Genomic DNA, 20,821 nt, shown 5'->3' with positions numbered 1-20,821 from the left:
GTTTCCAGGTTCCCAAATGCTCCATGGGCCCCTCTTTGAAAGCCTGACACGTTTACTGCTTTTCATTCTTCCATTCTAAGGCCAATTTAAGCAACGATTGTACACAACCATGTGTAACTCAGCAACTTCATCACTGAGCCCTTCACAAAGTAAGAACTTTTCCTAGCAATTCACTGTGCCAATTTGCTCCAAAATGTCAACCTTCTGTCAGCTCCCCCCAGCTTGTCCCCCATAAAGGCAGTCTCCACATGGGAACTACTCTGCAGTGAATAGTAATGCAAATAACTTCTCTGCTATGGCTTTACCTTCCGTTAGCTCACATGTAATATTAGGATCATCTATCAGCCCGTCAGGATCTCTGGCACGCTTTGTGCTTTTGACAGTTAGACATAAAGCTTTAATATTTTTCATGCCTTTATAAAGTTGTTCCTCAACATTTTTTGGCCTACTCCATTATGGTTTATATTTAACTTGCCAAAGCTAATGCTTTTTCCTATTCCATTCATTTGGATAAGACTCTTGCTTCAGAAAGATGACTTATTTCTAAGGAGCCTTGTTTACGTTACTGTTTCCCCTCCCAAATCAGACTTTCACCATCAAAACTGGATACAGTACTCCAGAAGACTTGAGTTGTGTTTTTTGCTTTTTTCTTTTCCTTTTTTTTTTTGTAAAGATTGTAATGAATTTGACACACAAACATAATTTCTCAACTTATGCATGTACATACAACTCTGAAACAGCATTTCAGCTACGATACTTTGCTAAGACTACAGGAAACCTTTTTAGTCTGCTTCCAAGACAGAGCTTTTCTATCTTAAAGGTATAATCTGCATTTGTTCCTGCCAGATGTCTTATTTCATATTTGGACATCTTAACATACATTTTGTTGGACCGTGGCCATCTAAATCAGGCAATCCAGATTGTTCTCTAGAACTACCCAATCATTTATTGAGCACTCCCCAATAAACGTATCATCTGCATGCTTAACCTAGGATTTTCTCCAGCTAGGATTATTGATGGAGACAGTAAGTGCTACTACAATGAGAACCGACTGACTGAGGACCCCATGAAAATAACTTAATTCAGTCTTTCCTTACCAGCAGCCGCATTTTGAGATTTCTCAGGGCATTGCTCTTTAATCTATCTTGTGCACGTTCATGCTTGGTGAAGCCAGAAGTCACATTTTTACCATTAAAGAAGCACTTACCAAGAAGAGTTACATCCTCTGAAAAATATTTATTCCATCTTAACTATTTCCATCATATTTTGCCTATTTACATTTAAAATTGCACTAAAAAGTCAGGAACCTTTAGAATGGGAAAACATTTATTCATTTTGTTCATGCTTGAAAACAGCCAAACCAACTTTATCCAAATAAAACAAACAAAAAGAAAACCCAACATTTTAAGGCAAAGACCAAGCCTGAAAAATGTCAGCCCCAGAGATCACGTTCTACTAATGATATAAGAAACTGAAAACAAAAGCTAAAATAAAAAAAATCATGCAGCTCCAATCCTTAAATCTGGTGGGCAAGATTATTTGCGTTTAAGAATTCTAAATATTTGGCTTGGTAATAATAACTTTGTATAGTTCTTTGATTAGGAGAGAAGTTTCAGAAGAGAATTATTTGCAGAACTACTGGTCAGCCATCCTTACACCAATCCTAGGTAAAATAATGATATATGTGACATTGAATTCTATTAATAAAGAATTAAACAACATCCTGGAAAAAAACTGCTAACTGTAGTAAGGTTTAGGGATCACATTAGAGAAGCAAGTGAACACAGAATCCCCAGCAAGATGCTATCTTTAGAACTACAAATGTGATTTTTCCATGTCTGAACAAGCATCTAGAAAGATCGGAGACAAGGTGCTCCCAGTTTACATGGCGTTAGTATCAACTGAGAGAGAAAAAAAATATTTTGGATTTTAGCAGGAAAAGAAACAACTTCTTGAATCCAAAGTCTTATATAAATTGAAAATGAAGATGAAATTAATATTTTTGCAGTAATGAGTTTAAATCCAGCACAAGATTACCAGATTCTCCATCAGATGAAATCTTTAAATCAAGATAACTAGCCCACAAACTATGATGAATTTACTGGGAAAAGTATGGTAATTACTTACTTTGGGAAGATGACAGTCATGAGTGCTGATGCATAACCAGGCTTGCACACTCCTTCAGAGAAATTTGCATACTTTGATGCCAATTCTGGAGGCCTGTAAAAGAAAAAAAAAGAGAGAGAGAGAAAGTCAGGACTCTCCTGCTACGAACTGGCTTTTGCAATCATTCAAGTCATTTTTTCTTTCCTTACAGATTTTCCAAATAACAGCAATGAGGAACAGTAGTCAACACAGAATAGTATTTATTTGTTGCAATACAGCATCACAGGAGAACAAACAATGGATAGGATTAAAGATATATTTGAAATACCACTAAACTACTACTTTTGTTGAAAGATTTTCATACCTAGGTAGGGAAAGCTCACGGAAGAAAAATATTACAACATAATTTTAGACTCCAGCATTTCAGAAGGAACAAAGTATAACCAGCAGTTTTCTTTGGCTATTTTTCTAGAGTATGATCAAAGTTAAAATTACAGAAAAGCATTACTTGGAAAATACTTTTCAAATACTTGAAACAAATTGCCAAGGAGTTCTGAAAAGCTGTCATCAAGGGATGCATTCAGCATTTGGTACAGACAACACTGCTGTTGTTCTGTTGAGATGTGCCTAATAATTCAGCTTGGCTAGCAATTTCAGGGGCAAACGCAGAGTATATATTTTTCTCCATTTAGTTTTTGTACAGAAACGAGGTCTGTTCAGCATTTAGCATCTCAAGGAAATATATTTGAGATATCACTATAGACCTAATGAGTGACCTGGGAAAAAAAATTGTTTGTTCAGATATTGCGAAATAGATCCACAAAAATAATTCTGAACAGCCCATTATTAATGCAACAGTGTTTTCTTTTGTAGGCATCACCAACATCTGCTGGCTAGCCAACTGCTGCTAGAGGTAATGGGGATGGATTCGGAGCACTTCAAGTAAACAACACAAAGCTGCACAGGGTCCTGCAGGGATTGTGAGCAGCAGTACAAACAGAACCCTGGCTGGCCAAATTTTGTATTTGAATGTCAATAACTCCACGCTGAAAGGGCAGTAACTCCCTTTCTTGTACTGGTACTGACATCACTTCCCAAGAGATCATGGCCAGTTCCAAGAGGATGATTAAGGTACAGGGAGTTCATTTACAGTCAGGCACATATACTACAAAGCCTCCTAACTCTATAGTTTCTAAATACAGTATTTCTGATGAATAAAACTTGAAGTCTTCAACAGCTGGAGAAGGGTGTAAGCTAGAGAAAATAAAAAGTTACTGTAAGTATTTCATTTGTTAAGACCTTTGTAGATAAAAAGTGCAGGAAGAAACTTAAGGTAACATAGACCCAACTCTAATTCTGTCACAGATTTCCCACATAACTTTGGTCAAATACTTCCGTCTTTTACTAGTGCGAATCCTCATCCATAGGATGGACAGAACAATTTGACTAGTTATACTGTCATTCATTTACGGAAAAGATCCTCTCTCTCTCTCTCTCTCTCTCTCTCTCTCTCTATATATATATATAGACAAACATACAGATGTAAGATATTGCCTAGAACACAAACCCACTTGTTCGGCTTCCACAGGTGACATTATAATACACATCTCTAAATGAGAAAGTATCTAAGAAGTGAGCATCTGCAAAGCTGGATCCCAAAGACATGTGGTGAACGATCCCTTCGAACTCCAGTTGGGATCTCTTTATATAAAAATAGGCACAGGAAGGAAAGGTGTTGTTGACAAAACAGAACCTTTTAATAGTGCTGAAATACATCTCCTTCTGACGTGATCCAAAGGGACAGCATGGGGTACAGATCACAGCTTGCTGCAGCGCGCTAGCATTTCAGAGATGAAGAAATGGGGGAAATTTTAATCTTTTTTTAAGCAAACTTAAGTGTTGCTGGATTTTTCTGGCTTAAGGAAAATACAGAAACCCTTAATACCAAAATCTTCACAAACAAGCTCAAAGCAACTGGAATTTATCCGTAGCCACCGCAACAGTGAGTCATTGCTGGCAAACTTGTATAACTATTTCAGCAGCAGGCCCTTCTCAAACAAGCTCAGCGGTCACACAGAATACCTTATGCCACAAGCACAGGCATTTTTTCTCATTTCTGATTTAATGGTGCTTTCATTATCAAATTAAAATGTCACTCAGATGCCCATCGCGGTGTTTCTGTAGAATAATGGTCGGCTGAAAGCCCCGCACACATGACCAGCACAGCACAGCATACTGATGGTAGAGCTGTCCATCACAGAGCCCACAAAACACTTGGAGCCTGAGGGCAGAGCTGCTCACATTGCTTGGATGCGGTGAAGTCCATAACCCAGGCAGCCAGAGGCAGAATGCTTCTTGGATGCCCACTCTAGCTGCCACCTTGTACACCCATGTTCTTTCTGCTAGCCATGTGTTAAGCCAGAAGGGTACAGAAAATGAGAAATTGGCACTCTGTGTTTTAAATAATCTTCAGATTACACATTAAGGCAATGCTGTCATCACCAGCATGCTCATAATGATAAGCCTATATTAGTGTACAACTCAAATCCAAATATTTGGAACAAGGCCGCATACAGTCTTGATGCCTACCACTTTGCTGCTTCATGAAGTTAGCCAAACTAACACCTTAAGTTGCACAAGGGGAGGTTCAGGTTGGATATTAAGAAAGATTTCTCCTCTGAAAGAGCCGTTTTGCATTGGCACACACTGCCCAGGGAGGTAGTAGAGTCACCGACCCTAGAGGTGTTCAAGTACCATGGCTATGTGCCACTGAGGGACATGGCTTAGAACCGTCACAGGCATGGGCTGATGGTTGGACTAGATGACCTCAGCATCTTTCCAACCTTAATGATTCTATGATCTCACAGAGATCGCGCTTCCATAAACTAGCCTGCAGAACATCCTGTATGAAGCGCCCCATGCTACGAAGCTGCAGGTGTGAGGGAGAGACCTACACAGCCTCAAACAAACCAACCCAGCTTTCAAAAGTCACACTGCCTGTTGGCAAGTACGCAGTTCTGTAACAAAAATAGGATGCAGAACTAAAATGCGTGAATAAGCATCTCCTACATTTGATGACAATATACTTACTACACTGCTGCACACACTGCTACTTTTGTGATTTTGTTTCTTATTTCTAAATCAAAACATGGTGCATGGCATCACAGGAGCTTATGCTTGATTCTTCTTTTATAATCCTGCTTGCTGCTTACAACAGATGGGTCAAGAACTACGTACCAAACCAAACAATATTCCCTCCTTACCAGTAAGGTAAGGAAGCTTTACCAGTAAACAGCTTCAACACACTAGCTCTGTTACTGTGCCTGTAATCAAAGGAGACCCCAATGCCACAGAAGCACTTGGGGTAGGTGAGCCATGGCTACTATGAGCGCCGTTGAAGAAAGGTAGAAATCCTCTCTACATCTTCTAAGTCCAAGCACACATGTTCCAACTCCTGATTCTCCACTCCTTGTTACAGTAAGAACATCAGGTGAGTGAAGGCAGTTGAAGAGCTGGTGGAGATGGCAGAAAGCAAGTCATCAGTCAGCACTATGGACCTTCACATTTTGCTCAGGCTTTGTGCAGGGAAAAAAGCCCAATAAGATACTACATTTCTCAAGAATGAACGAAGGAAACAATTCATAGTCGGTAACTGTAAACATCTGCATTTTTTAAACAAGTGTCTGCATGAGGGTGATGTTAAAGGAAAGCAACTGGCTTCTTTCCAGTAAAAGGAAACTACACTCATTCTTTTTTTTTTCCCCCTAACTTTTCTCCTCTGAGACTAGCATACATCCTGAATTCCTCCTTAAGATTTTCTGTGCTTCTCTACACTGTTACGTGGCCATCAATCTTAACAAAATTTCACAATTTGGATAAGTTAAAAATCCTGCTGCTTTCAGAGGATTAGAAAAAGGAACAAGATTCTTCCTTCTGCTTGAATTTGGCAGATGTGTGTCATCTTTTAATCTCAAATATGAAAGTGTCACCACAGTTAATTCCTTCATCATGTCCTGATCAGAGACAGCATGTCATCTTCATTGGGCTGGAATCTAAGTTCATTTAAAAAAAGAAATGAGTATTAAAAACTCTGTGTTTGAACTACTTAAAAAAAAAAGTCTGCAATTAAGCTCACATAATTGAATATTACAAAACCCAGTTTAAGAGATACATTTTGCCTCATCTTCCACATGGACTTTAAATTGTGAATACCGAAAAACTTCATTTGCTTGAGATCATCTTTGAGGACTGTTCACTCTTGCACACGAGATATATGTACTGGTATGTATATGAAACAAGGAGAAGGAGTTCTTTAGTAGCATCCTAACCCTTTGCCTTGAGGTTTCTCTCTCCTGGTCCAAAATAACTTGAATCTTATACCATTGTAACAGATTCACAAAGTGAATAGTGATAAAGAATTGGCATAAAAAGGGCAGATCACGAGATCAAATTCATGCTAAGAATCCCATATCCACACAACCCAAAGTTCAGAGCATTTTACCTCAAATAGGATTTCCAGTCAGGTTCCCTGGGCCAGCTGCATCTATCACGGACATGGTGCAACGCTGGCCAGAAGTATCCCTGCGGACTCTTAGGTCCCAGTTAAATACTGGTGTATTTCATAGGCTCTTGAAATAAAGCTTTCAGTTTACTTTCTCCTAGATACATCCAGAGCTACATTTCAGAACCAGCTTATGAACTTAATTAGCTCACAGTATAATATGGGATTTGTTTCAAAATTACAGGGCTGCTCCAAACCAAGACATTAATGAAGATACAGCCTAAGAAAGCAAGTACCCCATCAACTCTCCCATCATAGATAGCCAGTCTCATAGCAAGCATTACAGTTCAAGTAAAGGCGAGGGAGGACACCCTCAGCAGGGTTGGGGATGCCTTCCTTTACATTCCTTTAGCTAATGTTGTTGATTCACAGAGGAAGAGAGGTCATTAGCAATAACAAGCAGGTTTAACATACGTAGCAGTCAATTCCCCTGCACCGGTAACAGCCGGGGACTGAAAAGCATGTTTGCACATCAGAGTTCTATAAGCAGAGCCATGACCATCATGTCATTTTGACAAGTGGCATCTCCTTGGGTGCAAGGCATTAAGGAAGGAAGGGGAACTGATGAATAGGGAGTGATAGGAAGGTCCAACAGGAGGGCAGCATGGTCTAGGAAATAAACAGAAGTTTGAGGAATTCTGATTATAGCTCTGTTAAAAGTTTCCAAACTTTGGTTCAAAAGGATTACATGGATGGATCATGTGACACTTGCTGTTTTTCTAGTCCAGCTGAGGAAAAACTAAACAAACAAAAAGAAGGAATGAGGAGATAGAAAGAAGGGGAAAAGCAGAGTGCTTACACTGAAAGAGACAGGAAATGCATCTATCACTACAGCCAGCTAAACAGATGTAAATATTTTCAAATGTTACTTCAGTATGTAAGCAAATTCTTCAAGGAGATTGTATGACTGAATAGGAAGAGAGATGGTTCAAATCCCCCTTTCTAAAAAAGATATGAGGCACACTAAAAAAAATGTCCTGTTTCTGCTTCTTCACCAAGAACCATGGCTTTTTGTGAAATTAATTTCTTAACAGTGCAAATAACCAACACGTACATTTATTTATTTACTTGGGCTATTCAAGAACACCAGCTGAAGAAGATTAGGTTACATTAAGCTGCCTCAGGAAAACAAAGTTTTAAAGGCATTCCACCAAAACCCACAGCCCATCTCCATTGCCATGAATGAAGGCAAGACACGTCAGCACTATCTTGGGAAATGCCCACTAGACAGAGGGACATTGGAAACAAAAGACCGTTAACATAACCGGCAATGTCATCCACCCTTTGGGAAATGCCATCTTTGCACAAACACAAGAGTTTTCCATTCACAAAACAGGCACGAGGATCCTAATTCCTTATTGAATTCCATTCCATATTTTCGACATACTAGGAAAAAAAAAAAAAAACAATCCCATTCTGGAATTAGATCCCCAGGCAGAAGAAGGAATCTCAGAAGAGATCTGCAACCTATTGTAGGGTACCTGCCTTAGAAGTGGGACTGGACTCGGTGATCTCTTGAAGTCCCTTCCAACCCTGCAATTCTGTGATTCTGTGCATCTCAACAGTGCTAAATACATAAACATCTTAGGAAATACAGCAACAAGTCATCTATTTTTCAGAAAGGCCTGGATCACTGCATCATCTCGTACAGCTGCAGAATCCAGTAGCCTGCCTGGAGCTTCTGGATAAATAACCTTTGATCAGCTCCAAAAAAACCCAATACGTTAGGATTTTTGCAGACAAGAGTCAGAAACAGCCAAACTAGAAAGGAGTTTTTCAACCAGTAAATAAACTAAACAGTGAGTTTATAAAACTGCACTCAAAGAATGCAGGTAAAGATCCAAGAGAAGTCCATGGCATGTTTTGCATGTGACTTTACGCAGCATGTTCCTCAGCGAATTGAGTAATAAACATTGATTTCCTGATCTCCTGATTTCCTTTTTTGTTTGTTTTGTTGTGATTTTTAACATATTTTCTCTTTTTTTTTTTTTTGTAAGCTACAGCTTACCTTTAAGACTAGCTGCACAGAGGAAAAACAGAATTCTGTTCAAGTAGACTCAGCACGCAAAAGAGGTTCCTACATGAATTACTTTCTGAAATAGCTGTCTAAAGAGTAGAGCCTCAATTTCCCCCCAAATTCAGAAATGATAACACCGCCTACTATCAGAACATGCAATTTGCAAAACTTCAGCAAGTTAAATGCCTCTAAAAACTCGCAGTTTGCACAATGGCTATAAAAAGTTAGCCAATTAAAAGTCTGATGGAAAATAAAAAGCTCACTATTTTTGCCCAAGCTGGAAGAATGCAAGAAGATAAATTCGAATGTCATAATTTTATTGCTATAACTCTCAGTCTTCATCACCACTCCTCATCTGTTACATCTACAAGCAGGCAATGCTTTCTTTGGATCAGGATCAGTGTTTTCATATTTGCAGTGTAATGAATCCAGCAGTGTAGGTCTAGGAAAGACCAAGAAGTGCTAAAGAGATGAAAAATAATAACTCAATCCAATTAGAATACAGTAATCCCCTGCTCCTAGGAGTCGGTACCTCTGAAAACAAAGATACTCCTCCAAAGCCTAGAGCTGGAAAAAAAGATGAAAAATTCCTGAAGCATCACAGCTGAAATCACAGCTTTAAGTTTGTGGGTACTACAGTTTGGTAGATTTGAATGTCAAAACTCAGTGGTTAGCAGTTTTAACTGCCAAATGAAGAAATCAGTTAAACTAAGGTTTTAATCACCAAATTTTACTTCTGAAAAATTTCACAGAATAGAATCACAGAATCATAGAACCGTTAAGGTTGGAAAAGATCTCTAAGATCATAGAATCACAGAATCACCAAGGTTGTACAAGGCCTCCAAGAGCATCCATTCCAACCCCACCCCACCCCACCATGCCCACTGACCGTATCCCTCAGTGCTACATCCCTATGTTCCTTGAACACCTTCAGGGATGGTGACCCCACCACCTCCCTGGGCAGCCCGGGCCAGCGCATCACCGCTCTTCCATTCATTTCATTTGATAACACAACCAGTCTATGGAGCAGTTGATTTCAGAGAAACTCACAGCGCTTAGCTGGCATGAAAGCACCCTATCAAAGCAGGATGGTGAGGAAAAGACCAATAGTGATGCATTACTCACTATTTCCCATATCGTCGGAGCTAGGGTCATAATTAAATTTATCCTGAAGACAGCAAAGCACTAACATAAGGGAGTCCTACTGTTCAGTAACATGCATCTACTCAGTAGATTTCATTACAATTTCATCACAGCAGTGTGTCAGAGCAGCCACAAGTAGAGTAGCTTTGTATTTCAGATGTAGCTGGTAGAAACCAAGCCTTAGGGGAGTAAGTTCCCCTTGGGTAGAATCTCCCAGCTACCTGGTACCAAATCTAGTTTTGTTTGTTTTTTTTAGAGGGCAACAAAGATTGCTCTCTAAACTTTTATTTGAATGACCTGGAATAAAAAATGAATTCATCTTAAACAAAGAATAAGAATAAACATTTTTCTTTTTTTCTTTTTTCTTTCCTGGTCTGGATTGAAATGGAGAGGGAAAAAAGCTCATCAGTGAATAATCACTTTAGATGGCATGAAGAGACGACCTCATAGCTGGGGAATGCGGTTTAGCTGTGGTTTTACAAAGCGCTATATATAGTCATGGGGCCCTGAATTTTTTGCACTCTTCTTTCTGAAGTACGAAATCAAGAAAAGCTGTCCTTGCTCACCTGTATCAAAGACATGTCATGGATTCCAACATGCACCAAGTAATCTAAGTACCATTATGACATCTTCAGAAGAGGAAAGTTACAAACTGCAACATGCAAGAAATCTGTGTGTTTGTTCCACCAAGGCCTTCCCTGCCTTGATGATCTGCTACATATTCTTATCATTTAATTTTTTTGCACACACACACAGCACAGCTTTGACATATCTGGTCACGTTGCAGCAAAGCAGAAGACAAATTCAGAGGCAGATCGAGTAAAGCTGTCTCTTCCCATTCACCCCATTCATAAAGCCGCCTCACTGCCAGACACAAAAATACAAATGATGAGCTGACAACTAAAGTGTGTCTAGATACCACAGCAAGAGTGCTTTTCAGAGCGACATGCTTCAGAGGCAGGCTCGATAAACATTAGAGTGTTCACTTGACAGAATACACACGATTTCCAGTCAGCCATTCAGGGAGGGCAGATGAGGATTCCCCAAAATATTTCCGAGGGCAAACAGAAGGAAGCAGATTTTTTTGGAAGCAGAGCAGTGCCTACACCAAATCCAGCAGATGCAGAAGATGTGATGTTTGGTCACATCCATGCCTTAGGGATTTCCAACAGAGGCAACTCTTGCATCAGTTTAATGAGAAGCCTGTGACTGCTTTGCTCTGGGATAGGCAGCAACCTGTTTCCACATTGCTCCTTTATGGCCAGTCATCAAGAATATGGGGACGAATGCCAAAGTTTCAGCACAGATTCGTATCAAAAGCCATGGTTCTACAGAAAATCTAGTCCTTGCAATAAGCCAATAAGCTGTATGACTAATCAGAATTTGAATGGGACATTCCCTTAACAATCTTTAAATAACGTTTAACTTCTGTAACTGAGTTTTGAGAATGATCTGTGCATAGATAGCCCAATCCATTAGAGTGACATTCAACTTCCAAAACATATTCCGAGAGCAAGAATGCCTCAGCAGGGGGATATTCAGTAGCCAGGGCAATAGTTGGACAAAAGTAATTGGTTGTATTGGCCTATTCTCTCAGGTTTAGAAGATTTCTGAAGGAAGAATGTGAAATGTGGCTTATTATACAACGTTAATTGTATAATTATATAATAATTATAAAATAATTATATAATTATAATTACATATTAATTATATAATCCAGTATTACATAATTTATTACATAGTAATATATAAATATGTAATATTATAATTATATATAATTATTATATTATTGTATAATTATATAATAATTATCCAAGAGGATAAAGAAATAGGAAGACTCCTGGTCATTTGTGAACTTGCAGGTGGTTCCTGAATTCAGTAAGGCATCTTAAGTAAGTTTACCCTTCTGTGAAAGCAGCAACTCAAAAACACTTGCTCAGACAACACCGAATAAAAATTTGTAAAGTTACCTAGTCATAATCACATTCACCTTGAAAAACAAATTACATTCAGGTTAATCCTACTGCGCCGATGAACTACAAAGTTAAGTGTTCCACGTTGCAGATAGGAAGGGAAAAAAAGGAACTGAACCTTTTCGTTGTAGGCTTCCCAGTTTTAATACTAGATTGAAAGAATGAATACTGAGAATAAGAATACTAATTGAAAGAATGAAATGTGCAGATCAAGTCGTAAGAGGAACATATGAAGAAAAAAACCAATCTCACGCCTACCAATTATTTCTGTGGACGTTCGCCTGAAGAACGAGCCCATCCAACAAAAAAGAAATGCATACTAATTTGAACTATATGCAATGTATTTGGTTTTTTTTGTGAAAATTTGTATCGGCCATCATTACTGCCCTCAAAATAATAATAATAAAAAAAAAACTAAGAAAAAAGGGCTGAAGAGCTTATGGAGTCATCATTTTTTAACCTTTAAAATATTTGTATATCAACTTTCTGCCAAGAATATGGAGTTCCCCTAGTGCTGGAAGATTTATTTATCCTCCCAATCTGTCCAAAAAGTCCTCAGCTACTTCTTCAAAGACTTTTGCAAAAATGTTGTCCAGACATAACAACTTTAGAGTGCGTACATTTAGCTACCTGCTGCTTGAATTGCTGTTGTCCTTGTTGCTGAGGAAAGCACTTTTTTTTTTTCCATCCAAACAGAACAAGACCCCATGTGTTTACTGAACACTTCAACCATTTCTGTAAATACACTATCATTGTTTTCACTTCACTTCTAGGTAAAACTGGTCTTCTGTGAACATTTTTCTTTCTTCACTACAAAACTTCTTCTTCCTTATGAACTTATTGGGGCACACCATGCAAAACTGCTCAAAGCAATGCCTGGCCATTCATATTTTTTGCTTTACATTCTTTTCCCACATAGTTTGTTTCATAATTACTTCCAGCTTCAGGAAACTGGCTCTTTGAGAAGCACCAAATGTAAGTTTTTAACTTTGTTTGCACATAACAAACCAAGTAATGTTTCAGTTATATCTGTAATTCTGACTTCTACAATCTTTATTTTCTTCATCTCCTGACATTGTGTCTAATACAAGAATCCGAAAGTCGGATAAAAGAGACTCATGTTAGGAATCCATATGAGAATTCCAAAGTACCAAAATTGAAATGGAAATGAAATGAGCTAAGAAGAACAAACAAAAAAACTGGGATAGCAGTCAGATCCCAACCAAACATGGGAAGTTTGATGTGGTGAACAAAAAGCCCAATGACCGAATCACTGCGAATAGCTAGGATTCATTGTAAAATAGTTGAAATGCTCCAACAATTAGCACAGATTGGAAGAGATTAAGTAGAAGGACACTAATTGAAAGTCAAGAAAAAAATCTGAAATGAAGAAGAAATAAATGAGTGTCAGGAAAATACCAATGCTGCAAAGTACATTAAGCCTTGAAACAATTTTTCAGAAGCAGCACCGGGACACTCGTGGTCGGCAGAATGCACCCATCACCCTCACTGCTGACTGCTCACTTGAATTTTTCCCCCACACCTTGGACTGCAGAAATGCATACAGATAAATGGGAAGGGAACTGGGCACAAAGAAATCCCACAGCACTGGGCACAGCGAAAGCCCAGCATTCCAACAGGTTTATTGCTTATTTTTACAGCGCTTAGTGGTGAAGCAGCACACACAGACACACACGTAGTTTCAAAGCAACCTCCCACTCTAGAAACAAAATGATGGGAAGGGGCTCTATTTCACTTCTTCATTATTAAAGCTCTGGAGGAAAGAAATTTCAACAAACAGCAGTAATCTGTGTTTTTCCCCAGCCCCAACTCCCTCCATTTGTACGGTCTTTTCAAAGACCAGATTAAGTTTCATTTGAGTTTGCAGGGTGAAGGCTGTTATTTTTGGCTTTCGTTTTTATTTATTTATTTATTTATTTTACAAAGACTCAGTTTCTTTGTCTTCTGTTTTTGAGGATAACCTTGAAATTATCACAAATATTCAGAAATCTTTGTTGCATCTCTCAAATCTGTAATATTGGAAAAACATGTGAATAGTGTCACAAGATACTATTGTGCACAGACCACACTGGAAAAAATATTCACTTTAATTATCACCTAAAAATCCCAGAATTATGCAATATAAACAGTATACCTTATACTGCATAAACACAGTATATTAGGTACACTAGCATTATGTTATTGTGATCAGTCATAACGATCTCAATCATTTTTCTGATTGGGAGGAGTTAATATTTTTTTTTTTTGCTTGTGATTCTACCTATTAAAAAAGTGAACTTTCTCAAATTAATATGTTATAATATCTACTACTATCTAATTAACTGAATTTTTTTTTTTTACTTCCAGTGGTCCCAATTGCTGGCAGTAAGCTCAAGCAGATCGTCTAACATTTGCGAGACATCTGCACCCAGGGAGTAGCTCTTCCCCAGACAAAGTCAAACCCTGGGATGCTTCCTCCTTCATTCATCAGCTGAGATTCTAACACTGGGAGCTGACTATGGCAGCAGGTGGAGAGAACAGCCATCACCCAGGGTGGGCTTTCTTCTGGATAAAGTATCTCTGAAAATAGCTTTAGAAGGATGAAGTTGAAATGAGGACAGAAATGGCAGTGCGACCAGGCGCTAGCTTCCATTGCACTGAGTAACAGAATGGCATGCAGGCATGGTAAGGAAAGCAAGTTCAGATCACACAGGCTAGCTATGGCAAAAAAAAGATCTTCACATGTGCATGGCAAGCAAATCTACACTTGTAGCACGCCAAGGCATACTTAAGGTAACCATTATCAGCATTAAACCAAACACAAAAAGTGATAAACCAAAGAAGGACCACATAATCTTAAGCCCGGCGTCACTGAATGTGCATTAAGACACCGTCTATAATTAACTTCACAATCATATGCTGATCCTCCTGCAGCACTCTCCTTCTACTCAGTGCAAATATAGAACCTGTTCAGAGCATGACTCAGAGCCCACAGTGAATGAGACTCTCATTTCTTGGACCTGGCCAGCCTCAAAGAACTCCTACAATACAAATATTTAATAGTACTAAAAGCACGCAACCCTTTTGCCAAGCACAGATGTTAGAAAGCAACTGCAAATCTTGGTGGCACCCAGTAATCCTCTGGCTGACTCACTAACGTGACTGATGGCCTCAAGTTGTTCAGAAACCAGTCACCCCTAAAAGGATTAAGACCTGTGAATCGCAATGTATTTATTTCTATAGAGATGCATTTCCCTACACAACCAGTAAATTTTGGATTTTATTCTTAAAGTCTTTAAACTGGTATGTGGCTCTGCTGCTTGGGAAACTGCTTCACCTGGGAGAAAAAGATTCCATCGGCCTATTTGCATACTTTGTGCATATTTTGGTTTGGTATTCTTGTTTTGGCTATGACACTATGGCTGGTACAAACAAAACTAAAAGATCAGCTCCTTCTGCAACACATCTTTTCACTAACCTCATCCTGAGGAGCTTCATGTCTCATTTTGACTATGAAAAATTAATTCAGAAACTATACTGCCTGCAGATGTCTTCAGCTTTCCATTAATCCAGTAGTTCATTATCCCTACCTGCATACTGTCCTCCCTTTTAGAAGCGAAAGGACTTCCCAGTGCAGAGTTAGCCTAAGGACAGGCAGCAGAAAGGGAACAGTTTTCTTCTTGATGTTCTCCTGACAAGCTCAGAGCAACAAAACTTCTGGTCAGAGCCCATCTTCTCCATTTCTGAAGAACTTCCCATCCCCTTCCAGGTGGGATTCCTGGCCACTGCAGCTGGGATCCCTAATGCTGTAGCAAGGCATGCATCAGACATACACTTCCCAAACAAAACATATATGTAGTTCTGACATTTTCTTTCCAAAGCAAATAAATCTGGCTTCCACAAACTCAAAGAAAGCCGCTGAACAGAACCATTACATTGCTGTAACCATGACAAAGTGCACTGCATCTCAATAGCATGCCTTGGGTACCTACAAGGCAGAAGACACTGAAGTGGTAATAAATGGAAAAATGAAAGATGCAAAGGAAAATGGACATATTACTATTTACTTCTGTCAAATGCTTTCCTCTACATAACGTGATTTAAAATGCAGGTCAAAGCATTTAAGTTTTATTGCAAACCTATCTTTGTAGAAAGTGTTACTCCTCCACGTCATTAGCATTAGTTTAAATGATACTAAGTAACACAACCAGCCAGGAACAGATTTGGAACAAATGAAAGATTAAAAGATCAGAGAGAGAGAGAGAGAGAGAGAGAGAGAGAGAGAGAGAGAACTAATTGTTGCCCCAAGTGCTTCAAGTCACACAACGTTCTCACATGCTGTCAATTAAGTGAACTCTATAAAGTTATGATTAATGGCAAAATTCCACCAGAACGATTATATCACAACAGACATAATTGAATTATTTCTGCCAATAAAGTCATCAGCGCAGAACTTATTATCCCTTTTAACTCTCTGAGTAAGTCATTTTAAACAAGAAAGTCCTTCTGCCATAGTATGATCTTGCGTAAAAGTCACAGAAAGTGATAACATATTTTTAACCATTATGTTCCACTGACTTCTAAGTATGTACTTCAAAAATGTATTTGGTATCACGACCACAGGGTAAACTCGTGGAACGGCAGCAAATTCCTCCGGGCTTCATCTTCTATCACCCACTCCTCTTTTGACATTTATTTAGTATGTTCTACAGTATTTTCAGTTTTTCTCTAGCTCTCTTGCTAGTGAAAATGACCAGAATAATTCTGGTTGGAAGGCATCTCTGCAGGTCAGCAGGTCCACTCCCAAAGCAGGGCCATCTTCACTTCCAAAGAAGAAGAAAAACAAAAATCCACCAGCCTAAGCCTATGGGTTTTCACCTATGTATATACTTCCTTTATTTGCAACTTTGTATTTAAAGTTTAATCATGCTGATTTTATTTTACAAGCCTTTCCAGAAGCTAAATTTACCGTTTTTCAAGCACATGTGCTTTTTTAGGGTGCTATCTAAATATCTTCCAAGCAGTCAACAGAAATCTTTTTGTTTTTAATCAAAGATAACAGCCTTTATCACAGGGAGGTTTTTTTTTTTTTTTTTTTAATTTAAATTTGGGAAGCCCTCTAGCAGGTAAAAACCTCACTTGGCCTTGTACTGAAGTGTAAGAAGGAACAGGCTGTGTCTCAAAAGCTGTAATCTAAGCAGAGAAGTCAGCAAAGAAGAAAGAATGTAACAGAGGTACAAAGTTAAGGAAGGCTCAGAGAGACTTGTTACAAGTAACACACAACAGGACAGCGAAGACAGAAGAAACAGAGGAAGAAAAACAGAAACTGTAGTTGAGACCCAGCATAGGCTGATGATACCCAAACTTGGTATATCAAAAGTGTGCGGGCAGTCACTGAGCTGCATTTTCAATACATCAGTCATTACCAAAAATAAAAATAACCAGACCAATAAAAAACCCAAAGCCATTTCTCTCTTAGCAAGACCAAAACGTTCATTCACAAGTCACCCTTGTCACTAAACTCAAAACTTTGATGTTACACCCAGAGAGTACAATGAAACTCCTTAAAACATTAAGAATGTTTTTTATGTTAACATGATCCACAGTACGGGGGACACATCCTCAAGTCATTAAGAGCCACTGGATTGCTTCAATGTCATTTTAGGTGGAAGAGTCAGGTTTCCCATAGTCTTTTTGCTCCTGATGTCAAAATTTCTCCAAGTCTTTTGACCTCAGAAACAGAGTCGCTGGTGACCCCTAGTGTTAGGTTCAGTTCAATTTGACAGAGTATGGCAAAAACCACAAAGAACATCATCCTTCAGCACTTCTGTTTTCTTCTGTCACTCCTGCTACTTCCTATTGAGGTCCATTTTAGAAACAAAAACAATAGTACGCATTTTAAAAGAGACAAATAGAAAGGAATCATAAAGTTCTAAACATCTCAGTAAACTGTAGATTGACGTTCCTCCTGCTTTCAAATTTTTAATACATTTCTTCTCATTAGGAAGATGTCTGTCAAGGATAGGACATCCAGAGCAGACTGGCCGGCATGGCTTCAGATGGACATTCACAGCTTCTTGATCAGTCATTAAGAAATTAATGAGAGTGAACCCCAACATAAGGCAGCCTGTATACAGTAAGCCACAAAGTCCTAACTGTCTGGTTGCTGTAGGACTTGGCAGTCCCATACACTCCAGTGAGACAACCGCCCAAGTGACATAGGAGTTGTTTGCAACAGAAATTTGTAATTACGGAAACAAAGAAGAAAGAGTTGTACTTACAATTTTGAGTCCAGGTTCAGGAGAAAGCCCAGTTTGTCATACTCTGGAAAACAAAAGCAAGGGACACAGTATCATAAAAACTGCAACTGCCTCCTTCCCAAAAGGCACCCAAACAAAATAGCAGCATGTCTTTACAGAAGGGCAATAATTATTCCTAACTGAAAATAGATGTATGAGGATTTCCAGTTGCTAGCAGCTGTTATAACAGATTATTGTTCCACAAAAGTATTCCCAAACAATCATCTCTGAGTCTCCAGCAAATATTCCAGCATTTTGGCCCGATTAACTTAGAAATGACCAGAATTCACTGAAATACCTCAAGTCAAAACAGTAAAGCAAAGCCTGTAATTTTGTAACACATACACCTCCTAGGTAATGAAGCAGTGGATCTCTCAAATGTTTTTTTGATTCCTTGCCTATTCCAACCAACAATTTCATAATCAAGTACCTTTCCTCAAGACAAAGTCGCTCAGAGAGGCAAAAACGCATCACGTTCAGGTGATGCTGTTCAACAGGAACTGCAGAGTCACAGTCTGTGCCACAGACTCCAACAGGGAACAGTCAGAGATATTCAGGGTGAAAGCTTTTGTTTCTGTAAATCCTGTAGAAAGTAAACTTTGAATTCAGCATCTTTGAATACACAGTCATCTTGAAATCAAGTTCTCTGTACAACAGATAAAGCCCTGAGAATTCACACCAGATGCACAAAAAAAAGAAAGATGCAGCATCCTTCTGTTGGGTTATGCTCCATGGACTCCTCACACTGAGGACCACTGGGTCTCACTACGATACAATAAAAAAATAACACAAAAATAACAGATAATCCCCCCAAGCACTCAGGATGTATTAAAAAAAAAAACAACAACAAAACAGACCAACAAACAAACAAAAAAATTCAGTCTTTTAGGAAGAGTACAGTGGAAATAGAGGCTTGCATTCCTTATGAAACAACACAGGAATTTCTGCTGCAGAAGTTTACACAAGATCACAAACTCTCTGTGCCATCACTTACTGGCAGAAGAGGAAAGCCTAGCCGTGTATCTAAGACAAAATGATTACTCTGGACAGGTCAGTAGAATCTGTGCCATTGGTTTCAAATCTGATAGGATTTAATTTCAGATTTAAGGGAAGAAGCACATATCACATAACTTAGCTAACAGAAGCTGAAGAACACGTGCACTCAACCTCGGCACGTCCCATCCATTCCCTGCCAGCACCTGCTGTGCCACCCACCATCCTCACTGTACCCAGTATGAGAAATGCACCTGTGCCTCCTCCTCCAATTTTCACATACTGAAAGTTGTGTTGCCCCCGAGTGCTGCTTTCCTCCCAGCTTTCTCCCACCTTACTCCTCCTACATAAAATCATTTCCTGTCCAATCCTACCTCCTCCAAAGGAAGGTCTGGGAAAAATCATGCTTTCAATTTTTATTGACCCTTCCTCCTTCCAAAAACACCCATCTGTGCAAATAGCAGCAGAGATTTATTCATTTTTTTACAAAGGAAAATCACTGGCAAACCTGCCGTCATCCTTACCCCAACTCCAGCTAACATTCCCTTCTTCCCAACAGGAAATACAAATAGAGGAAATGCAATAAGAGATACATCACCTCGTAACTATAACAGCATCCTGGGCTTTCTGCTAACTCAGCATTTTATAAGCTCTGTGACCAAAGCACCAGAAAACAAACACATACTAAACTCTACATACAGCTGACATATCTCCACTGCAGCCTTCCATAAGATTTACCTTTCGTTTGTCGCTTGCTCTTCACTATCCCTTGGTTTAAAGTTTTTACTTTTGATGTAATGGCCTTAAGTTGTGCCAGGAGAGGTTCAGGTTGGAGATTAGAAAAAATTTCTTCTCAAAAACAGCGGTGACGCACTGGCACAGGCTGCCCAGGGAGGTGGTGGGGTCACCATCCCTGGAGGTGTTCCAGAACCGTGGGGATGTGGCACTGAGGGACGTGGTCAGTGGGCATAGTGGGGTGGGGTTGGGCTGGGTGATCTTAGTGGTCTTTTCCAGCCTTATTCTATCCTGATTCTGTGATTCTATGTTCAGTGATGACTATAGTAACAGAGATACAGAAGAATCTGTAACACTAGGCCCAGAAGCACATGCCTCTCCTGCCCAGGCTGGAGAGCAGCGCAAACTGAGGCAGGCAAAGGAACACTGCCCTCACCACAGGCCACCACAAGCTCAGAGCCTGATCTTTTCCTGGGCAGCCTGATCTAGTGGTTGGCAACTCTGTCCATGGAAGGGGGCTTGGAGCTGCACGGACTTTAAAGTCCCTTCCAACCCAAGCCATTCCATAATTCTGTGAAGTCACGGCATCACTGCTGGCTGGGAAAGACATCTCCATCACATGTTGTTGCTCCTCAAAGAAAAACATTAGGACTCTGTAAGTTATGGATTCAAAGTTAGATTCATTTTTAACATAAATCAGCTGTTACAGATGCCCAGTGCCATTTGGCTATGTCGCTTTTGGCCCTTGTGTTCCTAGTGACCGCAGCACATAGCGGTACAGCCCACATGCTGGCTGGAAGTGGTCTGGAATCGCAAAAGACCGATAAAAACCCAAGCACATGGAAAAAGCCAAAATGCACATAGCCCAGCTGCAGGAACAGGCAATTCTTGTCTGGAGTTATGCGTGTAATTTAAAACACAATAAAATACAGACCCACTAAATCAAAATACAACTGAATTGAAAATACAGCATACATCAGGGTGTGATGACAAC

At 39.4% G+C, this 20,821-nt stretch overlaps 1 protein-coding gene across 9 annotated transcripts in view; it reads right to left on the bottom strand.

The window, feature by feature from the left end:
• Positions 1 to 20,821, bottom strand: part of ST3GAL3 (ST3 beta-galactoside alpha-2,3-sialyltransferase 3) — a 156,549-nt gene that overhangs the window by 91,765 nt on the left and 43,963 nt on the right. For 8 of the 9 annotated variants that reach the window (XR_002440988.1, XM_021404072.1, XM_021404076.1 and 5 more), the window contains 2 exons: positions 18,082 to 18,124; positions 2,128 to 2,220 (listed from right to left, as the gene is read on the bottom strand). Coding sequence is in view for 8 of the 9 variants with exons in the window: in XM_021404072.1 (XP_021259747.1) it covers positions 2,128 to 2,220; positions 18,082 to 18,124 (136 nt within the window). In the remaining variant the exon portion in view is untranslated. Of the gene's footprint in view, positions 1 to 2,127; positions 2,221 to 3,859; positions 3,944 to 4,695; positions 4,909 to 18,081; positions 18,125 to 20,821 lie in introns of those variants that run through there. The other variant, XM_021404077.1, reaches the window with a different exon arrangement.

The sequence above is a fragment of the Numida meleagris genome, chromosome 7 (assembly GCF_002078875.1).
Source record: "Numida meleagris isolate 19003 breed g44 Domestic line chromosome 7, NumMel1.0, whole genome shotgun sequence".
In the NCBI taxonomy this organism is placed as follows: Eukaryota; Metazoa; Chordata; class Aves; order Galliformes; family Numididae; genus Numida; species Numida meleagris.
This window is presented reverse-complemented; position numbering and strand designations above follow the sequence as displayed.